Below are 27987 nucleotides of genomic sequence, written 5' to 3' on the forward strand. Positions count from 1 at the left end.
GACATCTGCAGGAGCATCCAACTGGCTCTGACTGCAGTACTACAACTTTGTATTGGTTATCACCTCCATAGGTAATTTCCCTCATCAACAGGGCACGGCTGGATCAAGAATGCCCTGACTGCAGACATGGCCATTTAGAACCTAATCAGGAATTACTCCCACAAAAGGCTCATTGAGTCTTTAATCCAATAATAATATAAATCATCCAATCACATGGACCAACAGCGTAATCACATTAAACATCCTGTGCAATCAAAATGTCAGCAGGATGCATCACAAATTGTATGTGCTATTTAGGCTCTCTTCTCTCTTGATTTGTTTCACACTACATAAACTTTTCTGACCTGTTCATTACTAGATGTTACTAAGAGTGCTTAATAATCCGTGCCTAACTTAAATCCATTTTCACACAAAAAGGACTTGGATGTAGCAATATATACATATATCAGCCATCAGTTAAGGATTATTACCACTTCTGGGACCATTCCAAGAAACAGCTCTCGTGAAAGAATGAACTCTGGCACTGGCTGAGGCAACTCTCTCAGAAGCAGTCTTGTACCGACATTATTTTCAACAGTGCTTTAACAGGTAAAATGATACTTTTTTTTTTTTTGCGAAACTGACCCCAGGGTAATGAACAACAGATTGCAACTATTGTAACTAATCAATTACAATCTATCAAAAAGGGCAGTTTCAAGCTTGAAAATGAAGAGATAAATCACTTAAAGGATTACATTACAGTAAAAGGGAAGAACACAAAAATACACAGGGTCCTACTTTGTGACACCAAATGGCAGACACTACTCTGCAGTATGTTTAACGTCCTATATTTCAAACCAAGTGGTAATATTGTTTAGAAGATTAAGAGAGACTTCAAGGAAGCGGAAAATACAGATAAATGTTGGAAAAAATTGACATTTTGAAAAAAAGAAATGGATTTCCTGCTCAGGCCAAATTAACTTGCTTCTACTATTGAAACACAAGAGCCCAGACAGAAAAACATGTTGGCACAGAGCCACTTGCTGTAATCACAAGACTGTCGGTTTTTGGCTGTAGCTTGAATTTAAATCAACAAAACCCAGTCGTCACACAGAAGAATGAAGCGCAGGTGTGAGAATCTAAAAAAAAAAAAAAATAAATAAAAAAAACACACATTTTCACACACATCACATTATCTTCCTTTCCCAGGAAACCTATTACTTTTTACTTTCACTTAAAGCAGCCAACAACAGTTCAACGTGAAAGCCAAAAAAAAAAGGACACGTTTAAGAGTGTATCCCTGTTGTAAACTTACTTTATTGGAAACCCGTAAGCCCTACCACCACCCATGAGCCAAATGACACTCTGGTCTACAAGTGAAAGGAAAAAATGGTTAAATACAGTAAATCACTTGCCTATAAAATATATATATAGTGGTTTAGGTTTCAGCACAGCAGTAGGTAAGTAAAGCCATTGTTTCAAAAATATCAGGACATCCTTAAAGGAGGCACTGCATACGCTCACTGATGAATTGCATACTTTCTCAGGGGGCCACTGCTGCTTTTAGGACTTAAGTGTGTTTGCAGACGTTTAGTTAAATTAAAGCGCATAGATGTATGCTTAAATGTATGTTTAAAGAATTTATGCCCATGATGCCAAACGGTGGCCCTGAAAGGCAAGAGTTCAGCATGTCTTGGACACTCCCCAAAATTTGGTAAAACCCGGTAAAGTTGAATTCAATCCCTCCAGATCCATTCACATGCTGCCCTGATAAATGTTTATAAATATAATCAGTTAAGACACTGTCAATAACAAGGTGGATATAGCAGCAGGAGTTGTAGAATTATAGGAGGCAGCAAAACACTGTTTCACAGGGACAGACCACTATCGGTTTTGTGCTGCTTGGTGTGCCTTTTCTATCTGTAGGTTTGAATGCAGCAAGAGGAAAAACACTGTTCTGTATTCCCGCAGAGATAATGCATTAGCACTTAGAACATTATTGAATTAGCATGTGAAAATACTGTTATCAACAGTTTCAAGGACCTTTATATCTGCCAGGTACTAAATTGCCTCATGTGGTGACAGAAGAGGATTTCAATCCAAGCAACCTTAACGCTGACGCCTCACAGTTTTTCCATAATAGTCAGAGACAGTGAAAAGCTATTAAGCTGAATATGGTGAATGACGAATGTGTTAACTAGGGGTTGTACCTGTTTTCTTCTAACCTCTATTTTACTAGGACAACATGTGCAAACAGGACATTAGCTCCACAGAAGTATCAAGTACAAGTTCATTAATATGATCCTATTGCTTGTCCTGAAACATACAGTACGTTTAACATTAAAGAAAGGAGGGGAGAGAGAAAAAAAAAAAAAAAACACAGCTCAAAGAATAATTCCAAGAAGACTCGACTTCCTAGTGGATAACTGACTTTTGAGAGTCCACCACAACCCACAAAGATGAAAGTCTGGATTTTTAACATTCAACATGGTAGAAGATCACGATTTCTCCCTCAGTGGCTGATTATGTGTGCTGTGTTTGATCTATGCAGTGAAAACAAGCAACAGTAAGTAAAAAAATCAAATGCAAGCCATGTGAAAACTAGGTCATAACACCCCACTCAAAGGAAAATATGCAGAGCCATGACCACACTGTAAAATCACTGATCAGGAGGGGGAGTCACAGAGGCATGCAGGCAGCCATATGGTACAGCCTAAGGGCAGATCACAGGGTGGGGCAGATAACACTGCAAAGCTAGCAACAAGAGCGGGAGCCCACCCTGATTAATGGTGAGATCAACATCCCGGATGATGTCAGGACAATGTGATTAAAGCACTGACACTATGAGGTGTGGGGAGTTAGAGCACAGGGGGGCAAAAGTAAGACAAACAGCCGGTAAGGAGGCAAGGAAGACGCCATCAGTGGAGGGGAAATCAGCACATTGAGAAAGGCATCCTGAGCCCAGCCTGGTGGACCAAACAAACTCTCTGTGTGGAGCTGGGCCTAGTATTCACAGTCATTTCCTTTAATTGTCTGTGATTATGATAAATGTGCTAAGATAATTGACAGTGGAAATGTGATTAATGTCTCCAAAATGTCTTAAAAACTAATCCAGTGAATCAAAAACACAATGATAATCCCAAATAAAACAATATTTTTTGTTAATAATAATTAAAAACAACAACAACAACAATCCCATTCCATCACTTATGTAGCAAGTCTGCATCCATGATTCGTACTTATTAAAAATGTACCCAACTTTGTGCTTTTCTCTTTCATGCTGGGAACACACACCTGACCTGCCTCATTATCTCCCAAGGTTTTACTTAATTAAAGCCACAGGAACATGGCTCTACCTCACGCAGTAAGCAGAACAAACCAACATAAACCAACTGCTGTCTCCTTGGTCAGGGTCCTTAAACACATGAATATCCAAGGTCTTGTTTGGAAAAATCTGCCCAGCCTTATCCCTGCACTTTAAATAGTTGTATAAAAGTAGCCCGGTGGTACTACATAAACAATGAGGTTAATCACTGCTTAATATGCGCTCAATCTCCTCCAGTCTCTTCAAGGCAGCCTCCCTTTTCTTTTCTATGTCTTTAATCTCTCTTGTGGATTTGCTCTTAGTCCGCTTCTCAGGCTGGCCAGTGTCCAACCTCTTTGCCTGGCCCTGGCCCGAGCTTTCAGCGGGGGAGGATTTCCGCAAATTCTTCTCATTCCCAGCCCCTTCCCGTATCCCTGCTGATACTGTGGCTTGCCATGCTTCGCCATCCTCCTCCTTCTCATTTGTACTATGGTGCTCCTGCTGCTGCTGATTCTCTGGAAGACCAACGCCCTCTGCTGGTGCCAGCAACTGACCAGCAGCGTTCATGGCAGCCATTTTGCCACGGACGATAGCGAGGTGTCTGCGTATGTACTCCTCTTTTGGAGCCATGGCCAGAGTTTCCTCCAAACAGCGCTCGGCCCGCGGCAGGTCCCTCTCCTCAAAGTAGACCACACAGAGGTTATGCTTAGCCTGCACGTTGCCGGGATCCGTGCGGAGGATTCGCTGGAAGCAAGCGCGGGCACCCTGCGTGTCTTTGCGGTGGTTCATGAGAATGTCGCCCTTCAGAATCAGGCCCTTGACATGCTCAGGATGGTGTTGCAGGAGTTCATCCAGCACAGGGAGAGCCTCCAGTTCACGCTGAGACTGAGAGAACAGCAGAGCCAGGTTAAAGAGGGCACTCCGGAAGCCTGGCTGCAGTCGGATGGCCTTCCGCATCCAGCGCTCAGCCGCCTCATTCTCGTTGGCGTCCATGGCCAGCATGCCCAGGTTGAAGTAACCATTAGCATCATCCGGCTCCTCCTTCACATATGTGAGAAAACGGCGGTTGGCTTCAGGGCGGAGTTTTGCCTCACCTACAACAAAGGAGGATCAGAAACATGCTAAAATTGTGAAGCTTATCTGATACAACTCTTACACATGTCCTTTATTAATTAGTTTATTAATTGCATGGAATGTTATCTATCTGACCTGAAGTAGGTTAAATATAATAAGCTAAATTAGTAACTTGCAAGCTAACAGCTGAATATACACAGTTAACCACAGCTGAACATGTTAACTACAGTACAGTAAAAATTTCACTGTGTAATGCCAAACGACAACATACTTTTTACAGAGTAACCCTGTTTGGAGATGGCTACTGAGTTTTCAAAAGCCCTTCCAATCCAGTTTCTGCCAGAGCAACTGAGGTCTATAAACTAACATTAGGAAAACTTAAGCCCGAATTATTTACAGTGACATTACTCAAAGTCCTGCCAAGAGTACTGAAACTAAAGTTAACAAGCTGACAATACAAGTGCTGTATTCATGTTATTGACACTATGGCAGCTTAGGTGTGTAAACATAAAGCAAATGACATACTCAAAGGCTAAAGCCTTTGTGGAAACTTGCAAACCCATCCTGCTTTTAATGCTAGTCAAAAAGGACATAAATCTCTTCCTCTGTGAGCTTCATTTAATATTTGTATTACAACTGCTAGTTCAGAAACCAGCATTCCAAAGCATGGGAATACATATGTAGAACACACAAACTTGAAGCAGGTTCACTTACTTGTTCACCTTCACTCACCAGATAAAGCACCCTCACTATAACTCTCACGCTCCTGGCACATGAGATTACATTACTACAGGGTAGTATCTAAGCATCACTATCTCACTCTAGGGACCCGAGATCTTACTTTAATTCAGAACATATTACCAGGAAAGTGTACTTCAAGAAATATTTCCTGGTTATCCAATTCCTCATTCCTAATTTCCTAATTTTATTCCAGCTAACTGAAGCAACTAAGCTCTTGGAGGAGCTTAACATTGCACAAGTATTTGATAAACTATACTGAATGATCTTATCAGTCTTACACACCAGACTCCTGCATGAGTAGAGCCGAGTTGAAAAGAGCCAGTTTGTGCCGAGGGTTCAGGTCCAGTGCACGATTGAAGTTCCTCAGAGCTTCAGAGGGCTCCTTCATCTCAATGTTGACAATAGCCAGGTTGTACCACAGGTCAGCATTGGTATGGTCCAACTCTAATGCCCGCAAATAGGCATCCTTGGCCTCACTGGGCTTATTCATCTTCAAAAGGAGCTCTCCTCTGCAAATAACACAGCGAAAAGAAATACTCAAACAAACGAAAGAGCATTCATAAAGATGGAAGCCTTTACATGACCTTTTCTATGATTCATCATCTTCAAGGAATGATGTGTTGACAACTAGCTTAGAGTGAATACCACTGACAATGCTTAAGGGGGGGGGCTAACCACAAACAAGCATGAAAAATTACTTAATGCAAAAATTGTTGGAATAATGTTAATATCTACCAAGTTGTTGTTGAATGGGGTCCATGTTGCCGTACAGCTCTCTGAGGATCTTATGCAAGCCACTGAATGACATGTTGCCTTAGTTTATGTATGAATATTAATTATCAAAGCTTTAACAAGGCAACATCTGTCTTCGTTCAACACAACAGGTCAATCCATGGTTCAATAGCTACTTTGCCAGTGGGTAAGCATTACTCTTACTACATACGTAGTTAAAACCCTCATCCCCTGGCACTGTCAGCACACACGTTAAAATACAAGTAACCTTTTGACTGTAACAGCAAAGCCAGGTGGACTTGCCTGCTGATGTAGGCTTGCTTGAAGTCTGGCCTCATGCTGATGGCTTGTCTGTAGAGTTGGTCTGCTTCCTCTAGCCTCGAGTCATTGGCCCGGATCAGGTTGGCCAAGTTAATGTAGACGTTCAGGTGGTTGGGGGCCACACGTGTAGCATACTTCTTTCCAGGAATGATCTGATGTGGGGAGGACAGTTTAAAAAAAAAAAAAAAAAAAAAAAAAAAAAAATTATATATATATATATATATATATATATATATATATATATATATATATATATATATATATATATATATATATATATATATATATATATATATATATATATATATATATCTCCATACAGATCTTTTGGCCGCCATTTCTTACAAAGAAAATAAAACAGTAAAGTACTTAACTCAAAACCATGAATAAACTTGAAGAATAAACTTCAAAATCAACTGGCCTCATTTTCATCTTGATGCAGCATTTGTGGCTTTTAGACCACAACATTCAATTACATTTTAGCATTCTTTTTTGTTACCTAACATGCTTTTTGCCCCCACCGTCTTGCCCCTCTAAAATTTACAGACCATAGCCAGAAAGCATGACACATTACTTTTGACTGTACTTGCTGACTGAAATATAGCTCTCATGTACCTATACTCTTTCACTTCTATCATATTTATTAATCTGGTTTCAAGTTGAGTGCAAAGCAACATCAAGGCTACAGCTTGAGACCACTGCCATAAAACATATTTAGGGCCATCTTTTTCAGGCAAGTACACAGTTCATGATGAAGTGGTGGCTGTATAACAGGGTATTACTTAAGAGGCCAGTGACATTAGCACTGAAACAAAAGGCATGAAAAGGAAACCTAATTAATTACAAATTTAGAACAGCCACAACACTGTTGTTGTTTTTCCTGCCTAAATACACCTCCCACTACTTAAAGTCTGATTTCCGTGCCGCTGCATTTCACAACCAAGAGTAATTCATCATTTTTTCTGGCAGAAATGTTGTTTGTTAGCCTTCATGCCAAGAGCCTGTTCACCACTCACATTTACAATCTACACCACCAATTATTAATGTTCAAACTGAATGTTTATTTTTATTTTATTTATTTTTGGCTTTCATTTATTGTTTATCTTCTAATTAACCTCTTAAAGCTCACATTACAGTTGCAGTATTGAACCTGGTGCATTTGGGACTGGTGGGATTCTAAAGTAACCCTAAATATAATAAAGCTTTCTGAATGAGGGTTGTGTCATTTGTTTGACACAAACATTAACTTTTTTGAAATGCTTTACTGACTGTTTTGTAATGGTGCATAAAGAGTATATAAATGCCTTTAGTCCAGGAGGGAGGTTTGGGAGGAGAGAGTGAAAGAGTGAGAGGGAGAGCAAGAGCGAGAGAGAGAGTGGTGTGTGTGTGTGTGTGTGTGTGTGTGTGCACGCTAGACAAAAATGTTTATTTCTCTAGATGAACTGCTATCAAATTTCTCATCTGGGTTTGCAGTATTGACTGCTCCTTGATGAAGTGAATAGATTCTAACTGCCATAAGGGCATCCTATACACCGTACCTGTGGCATAAGAGACTTTGCAACCACATATGCATCCTCTGCTTCTTTTGACCTGTTGAGGTTCTTGTATGTTCTTCCAACATTCATGTGTGCGCCTATATCATCTACAAAGAATGAACACTTGTAAAATTTAATGAAATCAAAGAAAAAGAAGAAGAAACATTTAAAGCAGCATGCTAATTTCTGGCTTAAATTTTTTTTTTCTAAATTATGATTTAAACAAAAAACACATAAAAGTTGAATGAAGACATGAAGTCACTTTGGGGGAGTGGGGTGTAAGACAAACTGAAGTGACATAAGACATGCATTTAAATTCTTTTACACCTGACACTCTGTTTCCTATTATCCAATTCATAAGGGAACTACTGACCACTGAGGAAAGTGGATATCTGTAGCTGTGTGAAACAGATAACGCTGCAATTGTTTGGGAGCCCTCCTACTGGGTTGAAGCAGTTTAAAATCAATGTTACGAGAAGCAAACTGAGAACTGATAACTGGAAGCCAGGATATCCTCAAACTAATGTGAGTACAGTGTTAGCCTTAGAAAAACACCTGTGTGTGTATATATATATATATATATATATATACACACACACACACACACACACACACACATATACACACACCTATTACACCGAGAAAAGACAGCCAGTGTTTTTACAACATTCCGCACAATTCCAAATAGGCTACCTTTGTTTAGCTTTCTCGGTGTTGTTGAATTTTAATCAATGTTGAATCGGCAAAATAATTATTATTTAAAAAAACTACATAAAGAGCCCGTCCCAAAATCAATAATCAGTTCCCTTGTTTGAGGTAAGTTTCCTTTCAATTAATTTCCACTGCCAGCATTCTGGAAAGCAGCAAAACAATGTGTACAATTAGTGATGCCAAACACAATAACACTATAATGAATAGCCTGGTTGCCTGGTTGACTGTGGAAACATGCTGATGTTTTTATCTTGTATGTATTTCAAAGAAATCCAGATGAAGTATTGGCCTTACGTGAAATGTAAGAGAAAGCTTGATGACTTATCTTACCTGGTTGCACTCTTGTGGCCTGAAGAAAATACCTGAGAGCTCGCTCATAATTATGCTGATTCTCCAGAGCATGGCCAACATTATTCCAAAGCTTGGCATTGTTCTTATTCACCTGAAGAGAGGCCATTTTGTCATATCATGTTGGACACACTGACATCACAGAAAAATGTACTTGAAAGCATTTTTTTCATGGGGGGAAAAAAACAAAAAAAAACAAACAAACAAAAAAAAAAAAAACACCGTGCATGAAACAAGAGACATGGAATTTTGCATATGTTACTACTTTCAATGCAGAAGTGAAGAGCATGTACTCTGACTCCCAGTCCCAAGTCCGGTTGAACGTCTTCAAAGCATGTGTCGTCAGAAGAACTCCCATAAGCAACCATGAGATTTTCTTCATGCCCCTTTTAAAGAAAAAAGAGGTTAATTATATACTCAAGGTATAGTACTTCAATAGTCTTTTATGATCTTGAGAAAACGCTTTCTTAGCAAAACAATTTGTTTTATAAAACAAATGATGGATATATATATTTTTTATTATATATATTATGCCACATTAGCCAATTTTCATCTGTCAGTCCTAGGCATGCTGATAAAAACAACTTAATGTTTGATTTGATTTTAATGTATGAAAAATGTAATTTGAATGAAATAAATGTAGCAACAGTGTCTACATTAGTTACCATTTACATGAGAGGCCCTTGAATCCATGAGCCACCAGAACACAGAAGCCCATGCTAGGCACGTAAAGCACACGTTCAGCTATCACAAAGCCCACTGGAAAAAACAGGTTGGAAGCAGGGATGAAGGGGAGTACGATCAGAGAGAGAGCCTGAGGGATACAAAAAAAAAAAAATAAAAAACCACAATGTATTAATCAAACAGAGTCTGGTCTCAAACAAGCCATATGCTACATAACACCCAGTAGACCTGCCTCTTGTCCAGTCCAACACTGCAAAAAATGTCAGCAATAAAACACATATGAGGGAAACAAGGACTATGTGATTTCATAAGAAAATTCAAAAGTAGTACTTAGTACTTTTCAACCACATTGACTCTGTCTACACAAAAACAAACCTCAGAGTCATTTTCATGGCCAATTTGCTTAATAACACAGAGTTACTGAGTCTAGTATGATTAAATTCACAACCTTGATTTCCTCCCACAGGGCATACACCACTAAAATCTTCATGTGTCAACATGCTATAGGTGCTAATAGAAAATTTGTTACTGTACTGCCAGGGTGTAAACTGCATCACATACTGTATACACTTCCACAACACATAATAGAGGGTTCCAGAAATTGTATTCTGCTCCAGAAACTTGTGACAGGAAATGGGAACACCAATCACTCTTAAATCAAATCAGGGCTTAGCCAAAGTAGCTCTCTCAAGTGCAATGGGCCACAAAACAAAGCACTAGTAGTTCACAGTGGTATACAAAAATGCTCTTATTGTTCAGGTTCAGACAGACTTCTGCCATTTTCAATGCTAATCACTCCTAAATTTGGCTGGTTTTGTACAGCTTTGTCTGAAACCAGAACCATGAGAATGACTAATCTGAGGATAAACCCAACTAAATCAGAAGGCCTTGAACAGAAGCATGAAAACCTCTATATAACTGAATGTCTAAGGTCATAGGAAAATCCTCTCTCGGGTGAAAATCTTTTGGCAAATATACTTGTGACTTACTTAATAGGAGGAAAAAAATGCAATTCTCCTCAAACACAGTTTTTCCTGAAACTGTTCATAAATATAGCAGTCTCATACAATGCATACTGAGCCACTACATGTAATACTAGGATTATGGCTATTGCTGATTGAAAGCGGCATTTGACTACATAATGAACTACTGGTTTCTGCGATGCTGAATGCTGAAGGCTAATAATATCCACCCACAGTTCTCTTTAGACACCTGATTTTGAAAAGCTATCTGTTGGGTTACATCTGGCCACAGTGAACCTCACCTTTTACAAATATGAGGATGAAAGATATAATTAACTGTACTGGTAAAACCTCTGTTTGCAATTCTCAAGCTGTGCACTCTATTGTTGGCACAATAAAAGCTAGAGAAATTAGCTAACCATTCAGAACCATAAGATTTCCTTGTTTGTCTAAAACAAGTGTCGAGGGACCTCATGCAGGCTCATTAAACCAGCAATCTGGGCCAAGCCAAATAGATCTATATTCTTATGCAATCTGTTCAGTGCACATTAACAGCAAAGGATAAACATTTGTGCTAATGATGATTTGTGGTCTCACTGTCTCAGAGGATAGCTCATGCAAGCAGAGTGAAGAAGTTCACCAAACCCTGTGGACACTAAAAGATGATTTTTTTTCTAATGTTATCACACAATAAATGAACAAGCTGAACCCTTGTGTGTTTTGGAGGAAAAAACGTGATCAAGACGACATGGAATTGACATCTTAAACTTTCACCATTTTGAAAGTTGTGAAAGGCCAAACCTATATGATAAGCAGTGCAGAAGAGCCAGACTATTTTTCAAAAAAGAGGGAGGAAGGAGAGAAAAGAATAGGGAAACAAAACTCAAGTGTTTAATGGCTGTACGCAGTGGAAGAAATATACTTGTGTCACAAGCCAGAACTTGTGAAATACACATAGCAGCAAACTGATTCTGGGAGAAACCCATGTATCAAGACAGAAGAAATCCATTATGTACTGCGTAATTAAGCTTTTTTCCCCCTTCTTAACTCACTCAGCCAAAGCTGTTAACGTAACAAAACTTGCTTATAGCCCCATATAATCTTTACAGTGTCGTCACGTGTGATTTGTCGAATAAAAAAAGATTAGAATCATACAGCAAAAAATGTTCCAAGTTACAATAGATGATTAGATTAAATTCCAGAAAAACACAGTGATATCACACATACAAACTGCTAGAAACAACTAGAAACAAAAGTATGCATACATGCATGCATGCATTCTGGGAATACTCCTTCCTTTCCCCATTCCAGAAAAGGTTATGAACGTAATGGACATATAGGGGCTGCAGCTAGCTATTTCCGTATCACCTTAACTGTGCCTGCTGGGGGACAGGCCCAAACTATCCAATTCACGTTCTGAACTTCCTCTTAAAGCTGGGAATATTACTAACAGCTGCAAAAATTATATCGCTCACTGCTTTATGTGACAAATAAATCATTAAACCACTTCTTTTAGTCAGAGCTAATTAGGACAAATAAAGCCACATCTGCTATACCAATAAGTGGTTTTATTACTTTTTTCACGTTTTTTACCGTGAACAAATGGGTGTTACTTCCTATTATTTTAATATCTGTGTAGGTAATATTATTTTTGTTTTAACGAATGCAAATATTTTAAGACCCGTTTCATAAACCAAGATGGCTATTGCTTTTGTAACCAAAGAAAGGGCAAACAAAAGAAAACAATTATAAATATATGAAAATAATTTAAAAAAAACACAACAGAACACACATGTACAATCCAGTACCTTCATGTACAATAACGGCAACATGTTCAGACATCTGTACACAGATGTAGAGGTAATGTTTTTATATATATATATATATATATATATATATATATATATATATATATATATATATATATATATATATATATATATATATATATATATATATATATATATATATATATATATACACAAATCAAAGTTTCCATCCTTACCATAACAACAGTTTTGGCCGAACTGTGGCCGTGGCGAAGGCTGTGATGAGCCAAGAGGCCAAGCAATGTGTAAAATGCCACAGTGGCCAGGTTCCGTGTGTCCAACACAGACTCCACCAACGGAATGGTGCCCATAGTCCAATCACAGCACAACTCAGACGGGTTAAGCAACAGCCAGCCATTAACTGGGAGCAGGTAATTGAAAGTGAGCTGCCTGGCAGGTGAGGAACTGACGGCTGCTGGATTATCAAACCTGAAAGAAACAGAACTCACATAAACTAATATTTATTATACATCAGTGTGCAAACATTGTTCCACATGAATGTAGCACTGTATAACTCATGTTTTCTTGAGCTGTGGAGCATGATTTCTTGCCCCGAAGAAGCACCTGAATTGAAACCCAAAAAGGTGTATTTATCATCTAGCAACTACAGCCTGACAGACTGCTACCTTAAATCAAGGTATAGTACAAAAAACTTTGGACTTGCTTTAAGGCTACCTTAAATTGAACCAGCTATATTGCTAATCACATAGTCCTGCTTCGTTAGCAGAAAGGGAGGTCCAGCTTTCTAGTCTGTTAGAGACCTAACAGGCTACAGTGGATAAAACATTTAAAATGAGACAAAAGTAATTAAAAATTCATAATAAAGGGTGTTTAAGATGTGAGTTACTTTTAAGATAAGCAAAAATGATAATACTCCTACTACTTAAGTCTATTACTGATTAAGGAGGTCTATGATTTTACACTACATTTTTAACATTTTATCCATCCAAATTTAGTTATGAATATTTTCTTGATGGTTATTTTAATTCTGTTTTATTGGCGTCAGCATTATTACTGTTTTGTTTTTGATTGCACTAGTGTCTTTGAAGATTTAAAATTTTATTTTGGATACGACAAATCCAACAAAAGGGGGATTTAATTAAATTCAGTTACTGTGCTATTGCATTGTGGATATTCTACAAAAATTCCACTGCAGTTTTAAATAGCTCTATTGTGTCTTTGAATCTTGTGACATATCGCAGATGTTTCGTAAGTATAGTATGTTCTTTTTTTTTTTCTTTGAGCTGCAATTTTTGCACTCAAGTTGTTTTTGGAAAGTGCTTGCAGTGAATTATTTTCAATATAATTCTACCCACTTGTGTACATTGACTATCCATATCAGATCAACTGTGAATAATTTTACTGAACAACATCCAAGGCACATATTCAGACAAGTAAGAGAGGTTCACAGATATGAAACCCAAAAGCAGCCCTTCCAGAGCAGTCCCTAAATGTAAGAAATAGAAACCCTTGAGAGAGTATGTATGAGTTTGAGAGTGAATAAATGAGTGAGTTATATGAGGTGTTTCCCTCATTTAAAAAAAAAAAAAAAAAAAAAGCCTTGTAAAACTAGATGAAACCTGTCAGCGGAGGGTTCATTTAAGGGACACATTTTTTACAGGCTTTTCATCATTCAGGCAACTGATTCTAAATGCTGGTGAAAAGTCACTGTGGCTTTTGTCTTATTCATAAAAATCATTACATAATGAAATTTTAATTTATGTCCTGAGAAGAGCTCAAAGAATGGGGCACAGTGTAATGGTATTAATCTGTAAATACTGAAACAAAGAATACCTTTGTGAGGTATGCTTAGGTTTAATGTGGGAACCACCAGTGATCAGAACAGCTGGACTGACTTCAAAACAAATTGACCACAACCGACTCATAATCAAGAAAGCGTGAAATGGTACACTGGTGCCTCAAAAATTAGGAACGATCTCTTAAACATTTAAAAGCAATTAGAGAATGTGTAAACTGTTCTATTTTTTTTCCCCTTGTAATTGCAAAACAGGCCAGACATGTGACCATGCAAATGCCACAGTCCTTAAAAGGGACATTTAGGGGTTGCATGATATTGGAAAAAACAAACATGCAATATTAAAAATACAGGAATTTTCACCAGATTTCACCAGAAGCCAAGACAACTGAATTATCCAATGATATCCATGATACATGTTTCTTACCCAATACAAGGGGCTCATTTGTGAATGAAGAATGGTAGTGTCTAGAAGGGATACAGGAGATTACAGAAAGATACTTTTTTCAATTAATTTGTTACATCTGAACTTTAAACGTAATGATTTGGTGGTTTGCTATAGCATGCAAAAACTGCATGTCACGCAAAATAACTAGCAACAAACTCAGTGTATCCAAGAATGGAGTAAAATTAATGATATTGAGCAGATCTAACCTGCCTCTGGTAGCTATATCATGGGAATGAGAATAGTGCTGGAAGTTGATGGAAATATTCCATGTGACTTTGCACATCCTGTGATCTGATTACTGCCCATGCCCACATTGTGATGACAATGCTGATTTGAGCATCTAGAAGAGCATCAATTACATCAATAATTGGCCAAGACTCAACATTTCCTGTATTTTCTGGATCAGTATTGGAGCCTTGGCTAAGAAATAAAAGCAAGAAATACTATGAATTTCACAGAGGGGAAAAAATACACACAATCATTTATACGAGCAATATAGCTGTTTTGGCTACAGCATTTCAGCTATATCACAATATTCCATAATACAGCTTAGGGATGAAATAAACGGGAAAGAATGTTTTATCCAATCTATTGTGTCTCCAGAGGTGTGTGTGATAAGATTCTTTCTGTCGTAGACTTGGAGACAGTCTGTGGATTATGTCTGAGGGATTAAAGATCACATCCTTGACAAATCCAAAGGATTTCTCTTTGCTGATCCCAATCGACCTCAGCTGTGTGTGATCACAGAGCAGGAGCATGGCAGACAATACTGAATTTACTTTGTTCCTGACTTTGGGACATGACCAACATTATTAGATGTTTGTTTAGCAGAGGGCTGTAAGAAGCAGTATGAAGATAAAACTGAGCCAATGTCGGTTCTCCTTTCAAGTACCACTGCTTAGTTATCGAATGAGACAATTACACATAATCTCACAGGATCGATGTAATCACAGGATATAGATATTGCTATCAAGGTTTGTATTTCACCAGGAATTATGCATGTCATCCTGTGTAACCTCAGTATTTCCACAGTAACCAAGGGTGAAGTCATTTTAATGCGGGAATAAAATTAATTGTCTGAAATGGTTATTAAAAGTTCAAATCCAATGTATGTCTATTCTAAGCTCCTCTCATATGCTTATATGGAAACCACTATCAATGAACTGGAAATCTGGGATAATAACTGTGTTGTGTCTAGATCACTAATGATCTGTGAATTGCTATATTTTAAGTTTGGTATGAAAAGCATTTTACAGGCTTTGACTACTTGTTAGTGTTTCTGAACGAGTATTTAAATATTAGTTATCAAAATCTCTTAAAATCAACATCAATGTTTTATAATAAACTTTTAATACCTTATTTCCTTATACACACACACACTTGTCTTTAATAAAGCAGGTTTTGACTTAGAATAGACAGTGATATCAAAAAGCAGAGTTTAGATTTTAGCTAACATCAGCGAAAATGATTTTCAAAATCATGGCCATCAATCTGAGAATACTAAACAAGAAATAGCTAAATAAACAAAATTAAGTTTTAAAGAAACACTACATTTATTTTAAAAATAAATAAATAAATAAGTAACTGAGACACTGCCACTCTGGTCTCAGCACTGCAGAAACTGCACTATGTAACTTTGAGGAGGGTAAATCTATAGTTTGTGCTAATGAGCAAATAAATGACATGAAAACTGTGAGTAATCATGATTAACAAATGGATATGATTTTCCCCCCTATTTGACCTCCCTTAAAAAAATACTCTTATGTTTCAACTTTTGTGCCAGCTTGAATATTTTGAAGGCTTATATTTGTTCTAATTGAGCGATAACCAATTAAAGTGGACATCTAAAATTGGCTCACCTGGTGAACACAGGCAGCTGGGACTGAATGACCTGCACTCGGACAATGACCAGCAGCAGCGTGCTGATAACCAGCACCACCAGCTTCAGCAGGGTTTGCAGCACAGCGTAAGGGAAGCTGTCCTTTCCTCGTACCACTTGCACCACTGTGTCAATCAGCATGGGCAACGTAAACTGCATTCAGACAGACAAACAGCCAGAAAGTAAAGATATAGAGCAACACAGAGTGGCCAGCGTCTGACGTATATGAATGACATCTTTTGTGTAACATAACTCAAAGCACCTAAGGGACACATATGGTCACACAACATTTGTAAAGTGTGGATTTAAGTGCCTTAATGTGTCCTCTACAGCAATGAACTGAGCCATCCTAAAAGTGAAGTAAACAAATGTAAACAGAAAATTGCTTTCCCCCCCCTTCTTTCCTGTTTGTTTATAGGTGGTGTTTCTTCATAGGTTAGTGTTACCATTTACTGTAGTGAAAATCTTTAATGCACATGCACATGAAAGACATGAGCTTGGTCATAAGAAGCCATGTTTACATGTTTACAGTCTTTTATACATAGCTTTCAGCCTCTGTATGCTTCTTATTTCATAAACAAAAGAACTGTGAGCTATTTGTTACTGCAAAAAATCATTAAAAATACTGGATTTCTCTTTCCTCCTCTATCTTGGGCTATGCAAAAAGTCCAAGAATGCTGGGTCGGTGGGATTGCCCTCCCCCTTCCCCTCTTTAGCTAACACCAGAACTGGACAGCTAGTTTACCCTTTCCAGTGTGTTCAGCTGTCTAATGCCAGTATCAGCAGCTCGAAAAGATGCGGTTGGCTTCACATGTTTAAATGGAAGCAGGTGTTAGTCTTTATCCTCCCATGTTAGTGACACTATATGTTCAGGGGAGTCATAGCTACAGAGTGGAACTGGCAATGACTAAATTGAGGGAAGTGTACATATGTAACTACATGTCCCTACATCTCACTACACATTTTGGACAGATCACTCAATATGGTAATGTAAAGAATGAACAGGGCATGTGATAGTCTATGGGAAGTGGGGGGGAGAAAAAAAAATAAAAAAAATAAATAATGATTGCAAATGAGTAATGCCTCACGTCAGAATGAAAAGTCTAGTGTTGGGCATGCATTAGCTGAACTGAGAGCAGAGGCATTATATATGGAGTTAAGCGTGGCACTTCTGAGGCAAGGCCCCCCATGTCTGAAGGGCCTGCCAGGCACAACAGCTGCCTACTCTTACTCCCTTCAGTAGCCAGTTCACATAAGAGGATTATGACAGAATCCATTATGTAAAACGCAGTCTAATTGCATAATTGAAAGGGCACAATGGGCTGCCAAAAGAGCACAAGGCCTCAGTGTAGAGACGAACTCTAATGCACCACGATGAATAGCTTTGACGAGCACTTTGGTTTTCCAGCCTGAGTGTGTACATTGTTCTGTGGTTTTATTTATCCAATTACTGATAGTAATGAGAAAAGCCAAAATAGTAAGGCAATATTAAAAGGAACAAAGACAACCCGACTAACAACAAACTCAGCATCTGATACAAAAACGTGATCATGCTAATACATTGTATAAGAGATTTATGACACTGGGCTAATTTTCTTTGCCAGTATCTGCAGCAACGGGTTATGAGTGACACTACCCTGAGGATAATTAAGCAGCTATAATGCTGAAATCTGCAGTGTTTTTTTGTTTAAGTATCACAAACAGCCTTAATAGACTTAATGGTCTCCAGGTATCTATGCAGGTTTAATTGTCAGCACTTCCTATTATATTGCATACTTTTTTAATGACCGTATACAACACGGCAGTGTTGCTTTAATTCAAATACAGGACTAATCATTCAGCTTAAAAGCAATAAGAGGGAATGGTCTTACCCCTTGTGCGACAAACACTTCGTACACACAGCATATCCCAATCACAGTGATGCCCTGCTCCTTGCAGAGTGTAGCAACAGCTACAAGGAGCACTGTCAAAACGATGGGTGTCCACACTGAAAGAAAAAAACAAAAAAATTGCTGTTGATTGGAACAGAATGATCTCTATTGAGAAGCAAGAGACACACGCCATTTATAAATGCTGAATGTTAAACTACTAGATTAGAATTCTTTTTGACTGTTCCAATAGTTAACTTTTCCCATGGCATTAGGCAAAACTGTTGAAACTTTGCTGGATTCCATAATATTTCAATTTTTTATTTACATTTGTTTCCCCCAGGACAAAAGGCCTCAGAATAGACATAGCAGACTGAAAGGGATGAGGAAAGTCAACAGCTGAGTAAAGGTAAAGAACAACCTATCTTATTTCTAATAATCACCATGATAATGTTGACCTTGAAACTGCTATAACAAGGGAAATCTTTCATGCAAAACAAAAACAATTATCTTTGTATTTGGTTCTAAAGTGACACGTGAAAAATCTTTAGGAACTGCAATACTCCTAATGTCCTTTCAGGACATGAAACGAGATGAAAAGATAAAAGAGAATGCATACTCACTGGTCTTGAATTGAAAAAAATCACCCACATATGCCAAAGTTGTCAGATTGAGCATTTCAAAAAGTTTAGATTGTAAAATTTCCTGGTTGTCACTCACAAACTTAGCATTCAAATCTGTGCAGTTGGTTTTCTTTTTTTACATTTCAACTTTTTGCTTTTACAGAAATATAGAAAACATTAGTTGTGGGAGGACCTTGGGAATAACTAGTGTCACTCTTCATTATGAATCAACGGTCCTTGTAGTTGTTGGACTGTGGAGGCCTGCCTCATTTTTACGATGTCTCAGTTGTGCAATCAGCTATGAATACTTCCTTTACTGCATAAAATAATTATAATACTTTGGCTCTTAAGACGACAATGCTTTTACGTCTTGAATAACAGTCTTCAGTGGCAGGTTTTAAACACACCACTGCACACAATGTGTACAAAAATCAATGTTTATGTAGCACTTAAGCATAAGTTAGTTAGTTAAAGCAACTGTATTTATGATGCACATCATAACGAGCACCCATTATGTATACAGACTATTGTGCATGCACAGCTATTATAATCTCCACAGACAAAGCATTAAAACAGAATGGAGCAGTCGCAAATAAATGAAGTAGCTGCATATAAAAGGCCTCCCAAGAACTTTGTAGGCATGGAACTGCATACTGAGGAGTGATGGAGGAACATTAATCTTTGTGATGTGTAAATATATATCTTCACTTAATCTTATACATATATGTCTTCAGTAATTTAGGTCTAAAGTAGGGCTGGGCAATAAATTGAAAATGAATCGAAATCAACATTCAGAACATCCAGTCGACAAACTTTTCTTTATCTATTATATCAATTTTTTAAACTTTTTTTTATTAATTCTGTCATTTCCCCGTGGGTTCATGTACTGTCTCTTTAAAACCACACTACAACACAATAGTCACATGATTCTGCCCTTAACTGCTACATGGAAGCAACATGAAGGAGAACCTAAACGCTGAGGCAGACTGAGTAACTTGAGCAGCTTGCACCAAAGGAAACACAGTGTCTATTGTTTTGAACGTGTTGTTTTGACTTTAATTAAGACAACACTGAACAAAAAGTCAAATGTAAACACTGAGGGGAAAAAAAATTGTAGCGACCAAACACAATCACATACCAAATATGAACAGTGCTCAAAAAACAAGACAGGAACGTGCTCCAAGCAACATTAGAAAAAATATCCCAGCTTTAATACTGGAGCATACAGGAGTTACTGAAATATGAGGGTCAAAAATACAAAAACAAAATAACAGTTCATTAATCGTATTGTGGTAAAATGTACAATTAATTAGATATTGATTCACACTCATATGGCCTAGCACTAGTCTAAAGGCTTATCCATAAAAACAAATAAAATAATATTATGAGGCAATTACGAACTGTGAAATTCATTCCTGTAATCAAGGAACGTGTACAAAATTAATTGAATTTTTTTCTATATGTTTGTCATGTTTTACTCCACTACATGTCCTACAGCTTCCATACCTTTCTGGAAACTGGTTGCATATTTTTAAAGAAATGTAACTTATCCAAAAACAGCTTCTCCCCATGATCCAAGTAACCCCAACAACATTCAACGACACTGCTGCAAAGGACTACCTCATATGTAATATCTTTGGAATTTTTTTCTGAATAATGACCATTTTAATGGAAAATTAACTAAAAGTATGGCCACTGCTTTTACATAGTACTGTACAAAATGAACCAAGTAGTTTTGAACATCTGAGTTGAGCATCTGCTTCTGGGTGCTGGAAAGTTAACTGTGATTGTGCCACAGTCATCAGTTTTTGGAAGCCCAATTCTGCCAGAATTGACCTTGCTGCCGGGGTGAGAGTTACGTTTCCTGTCAATCAAGAAGCAATGCAGTCAACTCGTGTGTGTGTGTGTGTGTGTGGGTGGGTAGTTGGGTGGGGGTCTTCTTCCAAAGAAAATATCTGGCATGACCTACTTCTAAGTGTCTGTCAATGGCAGCATCATATTGGAGGGGATTAAACATGGAGTCAAAACAACACACCATTTTATTTGATGCATACAGAATCTTGTTCTCAAGGGTTCTGTGTGGGGAGTAGTAGAGGCTTAAACACTAAGGACAAGTCCCAGCCTGTGTGGGGTGTCCCAACAGTGAACCTGTTCCAGCAGGCACGCACTACTCAGTGACATTGTAAAGACAAAGACGACAACTCTTACCAATGGTATGATTGGTGCCTTTTGACTTGGTGTAGGCCAGGAAAGCTGCCAAGAGAAAGATTGAGGACAGCAGCTCGGCTCTTCCCACAACACCTGTGACCTGAGAGAGAGAGAGAAAGGGAGAGAGACTCATGTGAAACATGGACTTATATTTCAACTGCCATTTGTCTGCAAATTAAGAATGTTGTACTGGACAAGGACTTGGTCAAACCACGCCTAAAAACACACATAAAGCCTTTTTGTGCAGCTGCAATTTGTCAGTGGAACATAGAACATGTCAAAAATATAATATGTCAAAAAAATTTGAGGTTTGAGAGTAAATTATTCACTTTAAAATGAATAGGAACATGCTCTCTGAACTGAACGTACCTGAAAATTATTTTTCTGGAATAGTCACCAGCACACGTAACGGCTATTTTTTCCAATTACTGGAGTGCAGCTTTTTGTTCAATATCGCAATTATTACAATTAAGGGGGCAGCCAAGTTCACAGATGACTACAGTCTAAAGAAATATGTGTATAATCTCATTACAGCTCGTTATGCACTTGGTTACATTGTTAAAAATGAAACTAGAAAAGCAGATGTGTTTTAGAAATTATAATGACATATACATTTACTAAATACATTGTTTTAAAGATGAACAGACAAATATATTATCACTCAACATAACCCTTTTACAGAATACAAATCAACCATCTTTTCAACCTTTGCCCATTTTCCAAAGGAAATAGATAGCATTATGCTGAAAAAATAAAAGATACAAAATATGTAGTTTTCTAAACTAATGATGTTCTAATCTAGACTTACGATGAATTTCCCCCCACCATTTTTTTTTCTTACACCTTCCCAACTCCAGCAGATATTCTCAGGAAATAAGAAGGGTCTCTCTGATAAATCAGCAGATCTAATATTTCACATTAACAGAATCTGGAAAGAATTTTTTTGGTCCAGTCACTGCAAAAGAAGACTGAAACAAGCTATCTATTACTGCCACCATATGGAGGTGTCTGCAATGGCAGTTTAAATAATGAAACCAGTCATCTGAGGAAAAAGTCACAGCTTTTCCCTCTATCCAATAACTAAATAAAACCAGTTGCAATGAGAACAATGATGAGGCTCGTTCCCCAAAGTCAAGTTTATTACAGCGTAAACTGTCCACAGCTCAAGGGAAGGCATGCCTGTAAGCACGCATACACTTTCAAATCTCATCCGCACAAATAAACATGAAGAGGAAGTCATGAAGAGAACAGTCTGTTCTCTGTGTCATCATCAGACTCAAGTCTACATTCATTTATAAGGAGAAAGTCCAGATGCCACCATCCTTGGGGTAAATCTCCGATCCTGCTGCTAAAGCCTGCTTTGTACAGAGACTGAATGAATACCAACCAACTGGCACATAACAAATCACAGGCCTGCTTTTTTCTGAGACTTCTTTTAAGCATCTCAGCCAAAAACAATCCCTAGCAAATATAACTCAACCCCTTGCCACCCATTAACTGGTGACTAAAACAAAGTCTGAAAAAGTTTAATTTAATTTCATTTTAATTAAAGTATACAGTGGATAAATAAATGGAGATGTCAAACTACATGTGAATATATTAATGAATGAGCAATGTTGGACTGCCAAAAATATCACAGATTTCAGACAAAGAGAAAGAGTATTTTAGAAACAACTTGAACTGGGAATCAGTTGGCTGGGAAATTCAGGTCTTCAGGTGCTCAGGGACATAATTTAAGCTCAGCATAGGTTTCAGGGATGAGTTTAAAAGGAATTATATTTGAATGGAACATTACCAGAAAATTATTTTAATTTTGCTAATAAAAAAAATGTAAATTGCACTTAATTTCACCATTGACATAAACCAACAAGTTAAATTCATATTGGCTAGTCTTCAGAAATCCAGTTGTTTCCACTCTAGGAGGAGGCAGTATATTTTAAAAAATACTTTACACTTCAAAATATCAGCTCCGCTACCTTACTGTAGACAGAGATGCTGCACACAATATAAAATAATGCTCAATGCCACATGCCAGCTAGAGGGCTAAACACCCCCCCACCCACACGCCCATCACCACCACCATGAGCGTTAAGATATGGAACATTGGTTGAGTGATAGCAGACAATTGAATACTTCGGGGAAAAGTTGGTTTTTGCTTTTGTGATCCAGAGAGGACGGTTATGTTGCTGCTGGAATTCAGCTTTTAATTCACATTTTTGGGGAAAAAAAAAAAAAAAGATTTTGATTGGTGGCATAGATGATCTGTTTCAGTGAATCTTTACCTGTCAGGTCTAATTGCAGAATGATCTGATGCCTTCCCACATTTTGAAACATGTTTGATTTCTACAGCTTAAAACAGTCACAAGCCCTGTGGTGCAAGATCAGAGATCAGAAAGATAGAGAAAGTACAGAGGGGGGGAAAAAAGGAACGTGTGTGTCTGGCGATAGAGGACCTGCCTGCTGAATTCTGACAAAAATGTAGCTTTATAAATTTAGCATCTCAGGAACAAGAGCTTTAAAGGGTACATTTAAATTATTTTAAATTAAATTAAAGTGAACACAAAATATCAAAAGGATCAAACACCACAGCAGCATTCTCCACTGTCTAAACAGCCCTGTTCCAAACGACCAGTTTCAGCACCTGCTTCTTTAATTAATAATGAGCCACACGCATCTCACCCATAAGCATGAAACAGCAAAAAGCAAAGCTGTCATTATCTTTTTTTTTTTTTTTTTTACTTTTTTTTCCCCTGTTCTCCCCCTTTTTCACCAGTTATGCATAGTTACTCTGTTCCAATTTTTGCTTGTCTTTCTAATTTCTCTCTTTCGGTCACGTTTGCCTCACACAGTTTAACCTACATCTGCATGAACATGGGCTTGTGACTGGAGTGGAGATATTCAGATGGGCAGATGGTATTATTCTAATAACCCTGCACTTGATATATAAAGTTACAGCACACAAAAAAAAAAACTACTTGGTGATTTCAGAGTTTGTGGGGTTAGTAGGATCCAGGATCCCAAATGTATGTGCAAAAGCACTGAAAAGACTTTGCATAATATGTCCCCTTTAAGGCAATCACCTTAAAATGTCATGTCTGCTAGATAGTTTTAATGCATGTAGCTAAAGACTGTATGTCAATAATATAGTGTGTCAGGGGCTAGAAACTGTTCCACCATGTGTTCACTCACAGCTTCTGTGTGGATGGGGTGGACTGCAAACAGCAGGGCAGCCACCAGGCTGGTGGAGCGGTCCAAGAGCAGGCGGCAGAATCGCAGGAAGAGGATGCAGACAGCAGCGTGGAGAAGCACGTTCAGCAGGTGGTAAGAAACAGGATTCAGCTCGCTCAGCAGGTAATTGAGGCGGAAGGTGAGGACAGTGAGCGGACGGTACGATTTATGGCTTCTCTCCTACGCAGACATAGAGAATCATTTTAGGCAGATGCATCGTCATCAACATTGCTCTTGTAAATCTTCAACATTAATTTAGAGCTGATGTTAGATTAGCTGTGGAGGAGGAAATAGGAATGGTTGTTTCCCACATTTTCAGTAAGCAAGTCAATCACACATTTTAGTTTATTTGTCTGAAATGAGAAAGACACACCTGTGGGACAGGTAGACTAGATTACACTGTATGTGTGTCAAATGAATCAATCACTATGCCTTGTCAAAGCCTAAAAACCACACTCTGTGGAACAATATTTAAAACTAGGTGGTAATCTATGGTCTAAACTCATATACAGCCTGTAATACTGCTTTTCAATTTTTCTGCTGTTTTACAACCATTATATTCATGATTTATTACACAAAGTTCTAGAAAGTTTGTTTCGTGTTTGGCAATTATATTTTCAGCACATTTCTCATAATAACCAAGATCTGAATGTTAACTGCAATATATTTCATTTTACAGCATTTGGAACTATCAGTTATATAATGTGTAAATAAATATTAAGATTTATAGTAAGTAACATTACTGTTCACTTTACTGACGCACAACTGTGCAGCAATGCACAGCTCGAATCACATCATCAAGTTTGCAGATAACATGACTGTGGTGGGTCTCATCAGCAAGAACGACGAGTCAGCATGCAGAGAGGATGTTCGATGGTTAACGGACTGGTGTAGAACCAACAATCTGTCTATGAATGTAGACAAAATCAAAGAGATGGTTGCTGACTTCAGAAGGACAAGGTGTGATCATTCTCCACTACACATCGACGACTCCACTGTGAAGATCGTGAAGAGCACCAATTTCCTATAGAGCTCACATGGCAGAGGATCACACCTGGTCCCTCAACACCAGCACCATAGCCACTAAAGCCCAGCAGCATCTCTACTTTCTGTGATGGCTGAGGAAGGCATATTTCCCACCTCCCATCATCCTCACTATATTGTACAGAGGAAACATCAAGAGCATCCTGAGCAGCTGGGTTTGGGAATTGCACCATATAAAATTGCAAATCCCAGCAGCAGGTAGTGAGGACAGCTGAGAAGATCATTGGTGTGTCCCTCTCCCCACCATCAAAGACATTTACACATGCCACATCTGCAAAGCAACTAGCACTGTGTGCTGCTAACATCTATTTGACTGAATATCATTAGTATGTTGCTGCTAAACTTGTGTACAGTGTTTACATTTATACCAAAAATGGACAAAAAACTGCTGCTAAATACACTGTTTACATTTATACCAAAATGGACGTAACTGCACCTTATTGCTCCCACTACTAGTGGGCTAACTGCACTGTCCCCCTCCCTTTATTTATTGTTTATTGTCCATTGTATCATAAATTGTCTTGCATATTCATTGTAAATCGTCTTGCATCATTCACATGCTACTGCACACATGCTGGGAGAAAAAGATGGATGGGCGGGGGGAATACTCATATGTTTAAAATTAAAAGGTAATTGTAACAGCATTGACTAGTGTCAGTTTATTTGCTCTACAGCTGCACTGGTCATAAATAAGAACTAGTATCAATAGCAAGAATGCAAGACAGCAATAAATAAATTAATTAATAGCAGAATAATTTAATGTTATTCTTTACCAGTGACATATTCAACAAAACAAAATTTTGCAATTCATCATAAGTAAAATATCATAATTTTGACATGTTTGTTAGTAACACTGATGCTGTTTTGTACATGGTAAACAATTAAAACTAACAATCATAAAGACTTGTTTTCTCAAAGAGCATGTCATGTACTGCTTAATCAAGTCACACTATAGGGACCCTACCTCTGACATGGGGGTCCCCCAAAAATCATTGAGAAATAGGTTCTGGATAGGCGTGGAGGGTCGGAGGTCCTTGTTATCCAGAATAGCTGAGACATCATCAAACACAAATCCACACAGCAGACTGTTCCAGTAGCAGCCCACCACCAGTCCAGTCAGCAGGCAGACCTCCTTCCACAGCAACACAGCCATCACTGACGTGAAACCTCATTGAGCACTTTAGAGATAGAAAAATCAATTCTGTCAATTCTCATGAAACTGATCTCGACTTACACCCCACCGCTCACATGTAGCTCATAATACCAATTTAAAGTTCTTTGAAATGCCAGGGTATACACTCGCAAAATGTAGCTAATGTTTAGGTACCGCCAATGTCTCTTCTGAAATTAAGGGTATTAATACAGCATTTAGACATAAAAAAAACAGGTAAGGAAATTATTGGAGCTCTATCACTCTAAAGAACATTTTGTGTTCCTTTTGTTCCTAAAGTTCCTTTTTTCCATAGGTTTCTTAGGTTTGGAATCTAAGACAATCTGTCGGTCTAAATTTGTCTTAGGAACAGTCCTCAGCCAGTGTGCCGACTGCTTATTGAGTGTGATACATCTTCTAGCTTATAAATACCACCCATATTTTAATAAGGACTGCAAGGTGGCGCTACAGGTAGTGTCGCAGTCACAACTCCAGGGACCAAGTCCTGCTCGGGTAACTGTCTGTGAGGAGTTTAGTATGTTTTCCCTGTGTCCTCGTGGGTTTCCACCGGGTGCTCCAGTTTCCTCCCACGATCCAAAAACACTTCTTGGTAGGTGGATTGGCTACTTGAGTGTGTCCATAAGTGTGAGAGTAGGTGTGTCGCCCTGTGAAGGACTGGCGCCCCCTCCAGGGTGTGTTCCTGCCTTCTGCCCAGTGATTCTGGGTAGACTCTGGACTCACCATGATCCTGAACTGGATAAGTGGTTACATACAATTAATAAATGAATGATTGAAAACCAAAAAGTAAGGGGATACTGCAGTCAATTTTCTTAAGAGAATTAAATGAATTAAAATAACCAGGGGGAAAGAAATGCTCTCTGAATGTAGTTTTCATTTGACTCCACTGCTTGCTTGTATTTTGAGTATAATCAATTCAGCTAATTAAAGAGTGCGCAAATTAAAGGAGTACCCACATTTTTGCAAAACACTATCTAATTTTAAAATACACTTCTTACACTTTGTTGAAAAGTAAATATTTTGTGCGTAGAATCTATATTTACTAAACTAAATCACGAACCTTAAATGGGCTTCTTCTTCAATGTTTCCGTTCCACCTTAAATCGTGGGGCAGCTCCATTCAAGCTGCTGCACTATTTAAGGTAGAATGGAAAATTCAAAGAACCTGGAGAATAAACAAATTTCAGCTTTCTTCACTACGTCTTCAACATACATATTTCAGCTCAATCCAGAGAACCATCCACACCCCGCCAGCTAAAAATCATCACTCAAATACGACCTTATACAAGGAATTCGCTCCCTACAGAGGGAGGCTGAGCAGCAGACGCTACTGGCTGCTCTGCTCAATGTCTTGAAAGAAGGTTTTTACTTGAAACAGCGTCGGAGAAGCTGTATTACCCGCTTAATGCTTGCGACCCACCTTGTCATGGCTTTGAAGAATTATTCTGAAAGGGAATGTCTTTGCGTGTTTTAATTATGCTGCAGTCTTTCAATCGAGATTTTCAATGCTAATAGCTTTCTTCTGCTGGAGTACAAAATAAAGGTT

The 27987-nt window shown here is 38.2% G+C and overlaps 1 protein-coding gene across 3 annotated transcripts; it reads right to left on the reverse strand.

Moving 5' to 3' along the window:
• Positions 1–1190: 1190 nt before the first annotated feature.
• Positions 1191–27983, reverse strand: tmtc3 (transmembrane O-mannosyltransferase targeting cadherins 3). Of its 3 annotated transcripts, none has more exons than XM_066649295.1 (14): positions 27862–27983; positions 26239–26452; positions 24192–24410; positions 21003–21102; positions 18175–18290; positions 16284–16456; positions 12397–12649; positions 9411–9559; positions 9011–9131; positions 8728–8839; positions 7690–7793; positions 6134–6303; positions 5381–5607; positions 1191–4377 (listed from the first exon to the last, which is right to left on the reverse strand). In XM_066649295.1, exons 2-14 carry the CDS (start codon positions 26425–26427, stop codon positions 3506–3508), a joined length of 2805 nt encoding a protein of 934 aa, XP_066505392.1. In that variant the 5' UTR covers positions 26428–26452; positions 27862–27983; the 3' UTR covers positions 1191–3505. The 3 variants fall into 3 exon arrangements, with proteins under 3 accessions (XP_066505392.1, XP_066505394.1, XP_066505393.1); XM_066649297.1 differs by lacking the exon at positions 27862–27983 and adding an exon at positions 27655–27762; XM_066649296.1 differs by lacking the exon at positions 27862–27983 and adding an exon at positions 27503–27640.
• Between the last annotated feature and the right edge of the window lie 4 nt (positions 27984–27987).

This window comes from Hoplias malabaricus, chromosome 17, assembly GCF_029633855.1.
Source record: "Hoplias malabaricus isolate fHopMal1 chromosome 17, fHopMal1.hap1, whole genome shotgun sequence".
Taxonomy (NCBI): domain Eukaryota; kingdom Metazoa; phylum Chordata; class Actinopteri; order Characiformes; family Erythrinidae; genus Hoplias; species Hoplias malabaricus.